We start from the raw sequence: 9,120 nt of genomic DNA on the forward strand, positions 1-9,120 counted from the left end.
ACCTTGCGCCGGAGGTGATCCAGAGCAAGGGCCACGGGAAGGCGGTGGACTGGTGGACGATGGGCATTCTGCTGTACGAATTCATCGCCGGGTATCCCCCATTTTACGATGACACGCCGTTCCGAACGTACGAGAAGATTCTTTCTGGACGCTTCAAGTTCCCGAACTGGTTCGACGCGCGTGCGCGGGATCTTGTGAAGGGTTTGCTGCAAACGGACCACACGAAGCGGCTGGGGACGCTAAAGGGTGGCGCAGCGGATGTGAAGAACCACCCGTACTTTCACAGTGCAAACTGGGATAAGCTGTACGCGCGACACTACCCTCCCCCTATCCCTGTGAAGGCGAAGAACCCCGGCGACACGAGCAACTTTGACCGCTACCCCGAAAGTCGCGAGGATCGTGCGGCGCCCCTGACCGCCGCGCAGCAGGCCGAGTTCCGTGGGTTTTAGATTGTTTTGGTTCTTCTTGCTTTTATCGCTTGGTGGTGTGTGACCGGGGAGTCGTTCATGACGGTTTTTCTTTCTTGAGCTGCTTGCGCTCTTTCGCTTTGTTCAGACGCGTTCCAGATGACTGCGTTGTTGGAGTAATGATGTTTGGTTGAGGCTGAAGTACTGCTTTTGGTGTGAGCATTGTTGTTGTATTAAATTTTCTGGCTCTCTTTGACGTTTGGAGTTTAATTCTTGGACTGTGGGTGAGCGTGAAAAATTGGCATTGCTTAACAATCAACATGCAAAGTGGAGTGGTATTTCTTGCAGTATTGGGGTTTTCTCTATTCACCGTAAGCGGTTTACAAGTAGTAATATGTGAAATGCAACGGGGCATCGTAGATTGTGGCGCATTACTGAGGTGTTTTCTGTGGCATTGGTGTGGGTCTGAAGGGTGCAGAGGTGTCCGCGTCTGACATACTTCAGCTCTTTTTATCTATTTTGATTTTGTTCCCTATTTGAACCTTTGCCGTTTTTGTTTCCCCTTCTTCTTCCTCCAACTTCACCCCTTTTTCAGTTTACTTTTCCTGCGTGCCTGTCCGTACGCACAGGCCCCCGGAGAGAGCGGAGAAAGAAGAGGAACTCTTCTTAACATGCTTGCAGCTGCCACATTATCTCTCTCACAACTGAAATCATGAAAAACTTATTTTGATCTTTTGTTTGTCTTTGTAGTGTTTATTTTTGTTTTTATTTTTCTATTTCGCCGTAGGGTTTGCGCGTGGGCCCCATCCGCTTCCTTCATGGGTTCCCTAGCGACCCATCGTGGTTATGGTTGTGTGTGTATGTGTGTGTGTGTGTGGAACACGTGAGTGCCTTCTGCCGTGGTGGGATGGTGGACGGGGAGCACATGGGCGTGGTGGCGCCCGCCCACCCTCCCCGGTCCTTCCCTCTTCGCTTCCAACCGCGGTTTTTCTTTGTTTTTGTCCCTTTCAACCTCAGTTCCCCCCCCCCCCCCGTCGCGTGTATGGAGTTTTTTTTATTTTTCTGTGCCTCCACGGCGTGTGTGTGTGTGCGGTGGTGGTGGGCAGGAGGGGCCTCCGCACAAACGGGGCGCAGAGACGTGGACAAAAACAAAGCAGCAAAAAAAAAATTTGATCATGAACGGACTGAAGGAAGCGGAACGGCCGAAGGCCGGCGGCGAGGAACGGTGGATGGTCGAATGATAGACGCGCAATTTTTTTTCTTTTTAAAAAAGGAAAACGAGGGCCCTTGGAACGACATGAGGGCAGGGAAGTTCGCCGCGCAAGCTGTGGTCGTGTGCCTCTGGGGCGACGGCGAGACCGGAGGGAGGGAGTGTACGTACGCGAGGTGTCAATGGCACATGCATCGTAAACATACATAAAAATCTAGATGTGTCTATATGTACATGGAGAACGGAACCAGTGGCTCGCTAAACGTGGGAAGGAAAAAAAAGACGAAACATGTAAACTTTTTCTTGTTTCTCTTCTCTTTCAATCTTTTTTTTTTCTCTCGTTTTCGAATCATTATATACCCAGCCCTCCCCCTCTCCTTCCTCCCCAGTATGGAACTATGCATGGGCAGGGAACCGCTGTATTGTGAGTTGTGCTTCTCGTGCTGCTGTTTTTTTTTTGCCTGTTTGGTTCTGTGGCCTCCCACTCCCCATATGAGTGCGCGCTGACGGTGCCTGGCGGTATTGCTCATTTTTGACTGGTCTGTGAGAGTGTCCTCACGCAAGGGAAGCAAAAAAGAAAAGGAAAAAAAAGAAAAACACTTCACCAGAGCAAGACTACCACCTCCATAGTACGGTTGTATACATTCACTGAGAGAAATATCCACAGCACTTGAATTTACTGAACGGGAGGGTGCGTGTGCGAGCATGACGTCAAAGCGCCAGTTGTTGAAGATCATCATCCTTGGCGACAGTGGGGTCGGAAAAACGTCGCTTATGCATCAGTATGTAAACAAAAAGTTTGACAGTCGTTATAAGGCCACCATTGGTGCCGACTTTCTCACGAAGGACTTGGAGCTAAATGGACAGGTGGTAACGCTGCAGATTTGGGACACGGCCGGGCAGGAGCGGTTTCAGTCGCTCGGTTCTGCCTTCTACCGCGGCGCGGACGCCTGCATCCTCGTCTTTGATGTCACGCAGCAGGAGTCCTTTTCCCACATAGGCGCCTGGCTGGAGGAGTTCAACATTCAGGCGGGCAAGCGTGACAGTGTGCTGATCGGAAACAAGACAGACCTCGCGGATCGTCGGCAGGTGGCAAGCAAGGTTGCACAGGCATGGTGCGTGGCGCAGAGCGGTGACGCCGCCGCTGCTGCTGGTGACGGCAACGGGGGCAGCAACACCACCAGCGGAGCGGGAGGATGTTGTATGCGGTACTTTGAGACCTCTGCAAAGGAGAACACGGGGGTGGAGGAGGCATTTCTCGCCATTGCCACAGCTGCTCTGGCCCAAAGAGCAGCGGTGGAGGAGGATGTAGTGCTGCCGCAGTCCGTCAACCTCAACCAGCCCGCACCGCAGGATAATCACAGCTCCTGCCCCTGCTGAGAAAAACTTAAAGGATGAATCGCGAGAGAGGGAGCAGCGCAAATAGTACGCAAAAACAGTTATTCAGCTCACACATGCATGCACTCATTCAGCTGCATGCCTATCTGCGTGTCTATCGATAGGGATATGTGGAGGAAGTTGTCCCAGTTTGAGCACATCTGTTTGCATGTGTGTGCGTGTGTGTGTTATGTCTCAATCTCAGAGATAGTGCAGCGTGCGTCTTTGGGTTTCACTTCAACGCCGCCTTTATTGCTTTGGTACGGTTCTTGCTACTGCGTTTGCCTCCCCCCCTTCTTTTTCTTTTTCGTTGTTTTTGATTTAGGATTTAAAAAAAAATCAACAAGAGAAAACCATAATGAGTCTTTTTTTATTGTGCGAATGGCTTTGTGTGACCGAAAACAGCAACAACAAACAAACAAAATCTAAGGGGGCGAGGGCTCCCAGTTTAAATATTTTGCGGGGGCCGCTAGTGGATATGCCGCTTTCTCTCAAGCTGTGTTCTTCTGTTGCTTCTCTGCGTATGTGCGTAGAAATTTTTTTTCTGTTTTTTTTGTATGTTTTTCGCTTTTTTCTGCGCCATTGATGGAGGGTGGGGTCTTGGTGCCGACGTAAACGCGCCTTTTTTCTTCTCCCTCCGACGTTTCTCCCGTAGGGGTCACAGGAGAAGGCACGGACGCCTTTTTCTGCGAGTTTTTTTTTTAAGGTACTGTGGAGAGGGGGGGGGGAGAGAAGGGCCAGGGCCCCTCGCGCTGCACAGACAAAGTACCTCACTGCGCTTCAGCGCATTGGAGCCAAGAAGGGAGTAAGCGGACAGCGACGGCGATTGCTTTGCGGCACATCCACACACCCACCGTTACCTACGAAACGAAACGAAGACAAACCAACAGCAGCATTGACAGGAATGGAGGTGCTGGAGTACATTGTGTCATGTAGTTTCTGGGGTTGTGTGATTTTGGGTTTCTTTTCCCTCTTCCTTGTCGCGCTTAGCTATCGCCTGCGCGAGAAGCAGAACCGCTTCCTGTACTTCCCCGAGAACCCGGCGGAGAGCACAGTCACCTGCGAGAATCCAGTTGATAGCGGGTTCGTTAACACAGACAGCGTGCACGTACGCACCGCGGATGGTGTGACGCTGCGTGGATTTATGATGTGGCCACCACCTGAACAGCAGCCGGCGCCACAAGGGGACCCAAAAGTTTCTTGTAGGAGTCAAAATTCTGGTTTGGGCGCTGGGCCTTTCTCTCCGCGCAGTTCGACGGCCAATGGAGACGTTTTAACCTCCGTGCCGCGCTATGCCATTGTGTATTTCCACGGAAACGCCGGGAACGTGGGTCACCGCATACCAATTGCAGCCCTCCTCACCACAAAACATCGCTGTGCAGTTCTAATGATGGATTACCGTGGATTTGGTCTTAGTGATTCTGTTCCACCCACGGAGGAGGGACTTAAGTTAGATGCACAGGCGTGCTTGGAGTACGTCTGGAATCATCCCCGCGTACCGCATGGGCGTATCTTCGTCATGGGAACAAGTCTGGGAGGTGCGGTTGCTATACATCTGGCGTCACGGCCAGCGAACATGAACCGTATCGCTGGATTGATTGTTGAAAACACCTTTACTTCTATCAGTGACATGGCGTCTGTATTGGCGCGAGTGGCGGTGCGACAGTTGGTGACGCGCTGCCCTGCGCTTTGGATCTGTCTGTTTGACTACTACGTGAAACCATTGTGTCTGCGCATCGGGTGGAGGAACCTCGACCTGGTGGAACGAGTCAGAGCACCCATGCTTTTTCTCTCCGGAGCAGGAGACGAAGTGGTCCCGGCGTGGCAAATGCAACGGTTGTATGCGGCCGCGGCAAAATCAAAGTCCTTGCGAAGATTTGTCGGCTTTCCTGAGGGAAAGCATAATACACTGCCTCTACTTGGAGGCTACAGTGACGTCATTGATGAATTTGCACAGGAGGTGCTTCGCTCAGAGGCGGAGGTGGTTTAGTGTGATGCGCCTGACACCAATACTGTGTGGGGTGTTCGCGCCCGCACGCATCGCCGGCCAAAAAAAAAACAACTCCTTATTCTTTCCTTCCTAAAACCGCTTCTTCTCGACCAACTCTTGCTGTTGATTGAAGACTTGTGACTTCGTCGCAATTCCGTCGTGCGTTCCTCCCGCTTTTTTTTCTTCTTCTTGCTATTTTGCTTATTCTGCGCGTCTAGTGCCCAGACGTGTTGCCGCCCCAGGATGAGTGGTGTGAGCCAAAATGAGTGGAAGGACATGAAAGGGGTACAGCTGCGCCCGGCCACGCTCTCCTACCTGTCGGAGTGTGCCGGGTTTCAGTGCATGGCACCCGTGCAGGCGCAGACCATCCCTCTCCTGCTGCGCAACTACGACGTCGTGGTGGAGGCGATCACGGGAAGTGGAAAGACGCTGGCGTACTTGTTGCCGTGTCTCGAAATGTTGCAGAGTGAACGCGTGGTTGAGGTCTGCAGACAGCATAAAAATGCCGTCGTGTCCATCGTCGTGCTGCCGTCGCGCGAGCTGGCCCAGCAGGTCTATTCGCTCGCGAAGAAAATGCTCCATTTCGTCTCACACGTTTATGCAGGCGGAAACGCCGGTCTTCCAAAGTACTCGTGTCAGTGCTACATTGGTGGCCGCGATATTGCGGTGGATGTCAAGTTGTTCAATAAAACAGGGGGCCATGTTTTGATTGGCACACCGGGGCGACTCTACGAGCTGCTGGTGTCCTCAAAATACACGAGTCTCTTTAACTTTGCCGGATTTGAGCTGCTTATTCTCGACGAGGCGGACAAGCTACTTGAGTTCGGCTTTAAGGCGAAGCTGGACGCCATACTCAAGCGGCTCCCGAAGCAGCGACGCACCGGACTTTTCAGTGCCACGCAGACGAAGGAGCTGGCGGAGCTGGCTCGCGCGGGGATGCGAAATCCGGTTTCCGTTACGGTGCGAGTGAGCTCCCTCAACTCCGTCAGCATGAACGAGGCGAAGCCGCAGATTCCAGAGTTGCTCTGCAACTACTACACCTTTACACGGGCGTCGGAAAAGCTTGACCGTCTGATCTCATTTCTGCAGGAGCGCCGTGAGCAAAAAATTATTGTTTACGTGATGACGTGCGCCAGCGTGGACTGGCTCTACGCGGCTCTTGTTGACGTGCTACTCCCGGGAGACGCGGGAAACATTTTCGCTCTGCATGGACAGATGAAGCTTGAGAAGCGACAACGCGTGCACAGGGCTGTGACGCGGGCAACGCGTTGCGTTCTCGTCTGCACAGACGTGGCGGCACGAGGGCTAGATATTCCCGAGGTCGGCGTCGTACTGCAGTACGATCCTCCCGTTGACCCGTCAACGTTTATTCACCGCATCGGTCGTACGGCTCGCATGGGCCGCCAGGGGGAGAGCCTTGTCTTTTTGATGCCGCAAGAGTTGGAGTATGTCGCTTTTATGAAGCTGCAGAATGTGTCCCTGCAGCCGTACGATGAAGAGAAGGATAGCATAGAGGCTGCGCTGGGCGTTGTGGGTCAAATGAACGCCAAGCGCACCCTGATGAGCTCGCAGCAGGAGCGACGCAAGAGCATTCAAAAAGTCCACCGGGATCAGAAACTAAATCGCAAGGAGCGTCGTGAGAAGCTGCGGAAGGAGCGCGAGGCGGCGCGTGGTGGGGTCTCTTGTACTGCGCGAAAAGAAGTGATGGGAGATGTGTGCGAAAGTTCGTCGATTCTTAAGTTGCGACACGCCGTTAGGGATGATGCGGATGACAAACTGCTTGGCTTGGCGACGCGTGCCTTTGTTTCCTTCATTCGCGCCTACAAGGAGCATGAGTGCCGGTACATATTTCAACTGCAGCTGATCGACCTCACTGACCTGACACATAGCTTTGCCCTCTTCAAGGTTCCCAACTGCGGTGAAATTAAGCACATGCAACTGCTGAGGATTCCTTTACAGGATGAGCTGCAGGAGGTTCTGAGGATTGTTAATGCGCGGACGCGCGAGCGGCAAGAGCGTAGGGCTCAGCTTAGTGGTGTGCGTCGTCCACGCGAGGAGGCGCAGGAAGGAGACGCCGCCCAGCTGGAGGGTGAGAGGGCGGAGGCGGAGCAAAGCCCCCAGAAGCGTCACCGCACGGAGCGCAATGAGAAGTTGGAGGCTCTGAAGTTGACAAAGATGACCCGCGGGGAGCGGAGCCGGGCGTGGAAGCAGGCAGAACTTGACGAGCTGCTGAAGGACAGCTATTACGTGAAGAAGGAGCGGCAGGGCAAACTTAGCAGCCGCACGGTGGACGCCATTATGGGCGTTGACGCGCTCGAGAACGCACTGCTGAGCTCCCGTGAGCGGCAGGAGGCCAAGAGGGTCCGTCGCGGGACGAAGTAAAATAAGGGCCGTAAAAGGATGGACGCCAGGCGGCTCCTTCCGAAGAAAAGTAACGCACACGCACACAGACAAGGAAAAACTCATTGAAAAAGGAGGCGTGTGCCACGAAGTGGACCTCGCTTCTTCTATTTATTTTTCACTCTTTCTCTCCTGCTGTGCGCACTCGTTTAAACTGGGGGAGGAGCACTGAATAAAGACGACAGCCGCAGCCGCACACGCTCCAAACAAGGAAGTGAACGTAGGGGGCGGCTGGGACTGGCAGATGATGAGGAAGAGGAAGAAAAAAACATGTGTGCTTCTTATTCCTCGTTCATGACCTCCTGATTGTGCTACATGATGCGGATCCTCCCTTTCTCTGCCTTTTGTTGCTACGCATGTTTTAGGCCAGTCACCTTGTGGCGGCTACGTGCATACTCGCGTCTATATATATATATATATATACGCCCCCATACAGTTGAAGCCCAAAAATAAGAGTCATTGCGTTTTTCTCTTCCCGTTGTGTGTGTGTGTGTGTGTGTGCGAAATTGCCTTTTAATATCATTAACAGGAGTAGTACCAAGGTAACAAAAAAAAAAGAGGAAGAACCATAACAACGGCAACAAGAAAAAAAAAACAAGTGCTTGGAGCGAATTATTCTCCTCCCTAGAGGCGGGTGTGGTGGAGGCGATGTTTGTGGACTACTATGCTCTGCTTTCGTTGCATCCATCCTGTTCCGCGAAGGAGGTGCGGGATGCGTTTAAACGGCTTGCCCTGCTGTACCACCCGGATCGTCCTGACGAGGGCTGCACGGAGAGTTTTCGTGACATCAAGGACGCGTACGATGTATTAAGTGATCCGACGCGGCGGTACCTGTACGATTTGGGGTACGCGGAGGTAAAGGAGGCGCAGCAGCGCCAGCTGCAGGAGGCGCAAATTCGGAAGCAGCAGCGACGGCGTGAGCGGGAGGGAGCGGAGGAGTTGGCGCGAAAACGACCTGTTCAGCCACAACCCCCAAGAAATGGCGTCCAAGTTTCTAACTCGATGTATCCCGACGCGGTGCGGCAGGTGCCGTCCTTGGGAAGTTCCTCCCGCGTACTGCGCACGCCGCTGTCAAGCAGCCACCGTACGTTGGCGCCAGGTTTTGGTCGTCGGCCGATTCGGGAGGCCGTGGAACGGTCGAGGGAGGCGGCTGCACAAGCGGTACCCAGGCAAGGGTCGGGGCTTGTGGCTGTCAGGCGAGGTCGTTTAGCTGAACTCGAGCGTAGCGACGCCGGCATCGGTGATACAAATACGCCTTCTGGGTACAACTGTCAAGCGACGGATGGGTCTTCGCCCCCCGATGCGCGCTGTTCGTCCACCCAGACGAGCCAAAGTAGCCAAAACGCCACGGAAGCCGCCATGGGCGGCCAACAGCCATTGCAGCAGGGGCCCAAACCACAGCACTGGGAGCGGTGGACCTCCGTAAGCAAGAGCCATGGCGTGAAGTCGCGTGTCGTCCCAAAAGTAACAACGCTTCAATGGGGTGAGGATAATTTATTGCCACGGCGGTCAAACGACGTTCCTGCGTCTGATTCCTTTGGGAGAAATGTGATTAAAACGTGGCAAGTCTTTTTCCAGGTGTCCGCGATGGGTGAAGGGGAGTGATGAGGCGTCTTGCGTGACTGTAACCGCAAATAAAAATTCTTGCGTGCGCCACACATTTTTTCTCCTCTAAAAACTCTTTAAACACACACACAATTAAAATCCAAGGCAGTAACAGCCACCACAAAAAAAAA

General features: G+C 53.2%; 5 protein-coding genes across 5 annotated transcripts, besides 6 other annotated features; all 5 read left to right on the plus strand.

The window, feature by feature from the left end:
* Tco025E_06859 (protein kinase A) lies at positions 1-449 on the plus strand (the record flags this gene model as incomplete). The annotated part of the gene is made up of 1 exon (XM_029373727.1): positions 1-449. A coding segment is annotated over one exon (449 nt), but the record flags the coding sequence as incomplete, so codon positions are not given.
* Positions 450-1,128: 679 nt separating this feature from the next.
* Positions 1,129-1,186: a microsatellite.
* A 72-nt stretch (positions 1,187-1,258) lies between these two features.
* Positions 1,259-1,284: a microsatellite.
* A 903-nt stretch (positions 1,285-2,187) lies between these two features.
* Positions 2,188-2,214: a sequence feature (A-rich).
* A 108-nt stretch (positions 2,215-2,322) lies between these two features.
* Tco025E_06860 (rab7 GTP binding protein) lies at positions 2,323-2,997 on the plus strand (the record flags this gene model as incomplete). Its single annotated transcript, XM_029373728.1, has 1 exon — positions 2,323-2,997. The coding sequence occupies one exon, from the start codon at positions 2,323-2,325 to the stop codon at positions 2,995-2,997; it is 675 nt and encodes a 224-aa protein (XP_029226265.1).
* Positions 2,998-3,156: 159 nt separating this feature from the next.
* Positions 3,157-3,183: a microsatellite.
* A 715-nt stretch (positions 3,184-3,898) lies between these two features.
* Tco025E_06861 (Bem46-like serine peptidase) lies at positions 3,899-4,984 on the plus strand (the record flags this gene model as incomplete). The annotated part of the gene is made up of 1 exon (XM_029373729.1): positions 3,899-4,984. The coding sequence occupies one exon, from the start codon at positions 3,899-3,901 to the stop codon at positions 4,982-4,984; it is 1,086 nt and encodes a 361-aa protein (XP_029226266.1).
* A 243-nt stretch (positions 4,985-5,227) lies between these two features.
* On the plus strand, positions 5,228-7,366 carry Tco025E_06862 (putative ATP-dependent RNA helicase; the record flags this gene model as incomplete). Its single annotated transcript, XM_029373730.1, has 1 exon — positions 5,228-7,366. The coding sequence occupies one exon, from the start codon at positions 5,228-5,230 to the stop codon at positions 7,364-7,366; it is 2,139 nt and encodes a 712-aa protein (XP_029226267.1).
* A 421-nt stretch (positions 7,367-7,787) lies between these two features.
* Positions 7,788-7,807: a microsatellite.
* A 56-nt stretch (positions 7,808-7,863) lies between these two features.
* Positions 7,864-7,885: a microsatellite.
* Positions 7,886-8,032: 147 nt separating this feature from the next.
* On the plus strand, positions 8,033-8,989 carry Tco025E_06863 (heat shock-like protein; the record flags this gene model as incomplete). The annotated part of the gene is made up of 1 exon (XM_029373731.1): positions 8,033-8,989. One exon carries the CDS (start codon positions 8,033-8,035, stop codon positions 8,987-8,989), a length of 957 nt encoding a protein of 318 aa, XP_029226268.1.
* Positions 8,990-9,120: the final 131 nt, after the last annotated feature.

Source organism: Trypanosoma conorhini (assembly GCF_003719485.1).
Source record: "Trypanosoma conorhini strain 025E chromosome Unknown Tco_14.4_contig_00489, whole genome shotgun sequence".
Lineage (NCBI taxonomy): Eukaryota > Euglenozoa > Kinetoplastea > Trypanosomatida > Trypanosomatidae > Trypanosoma > Trypanosoma conorhini.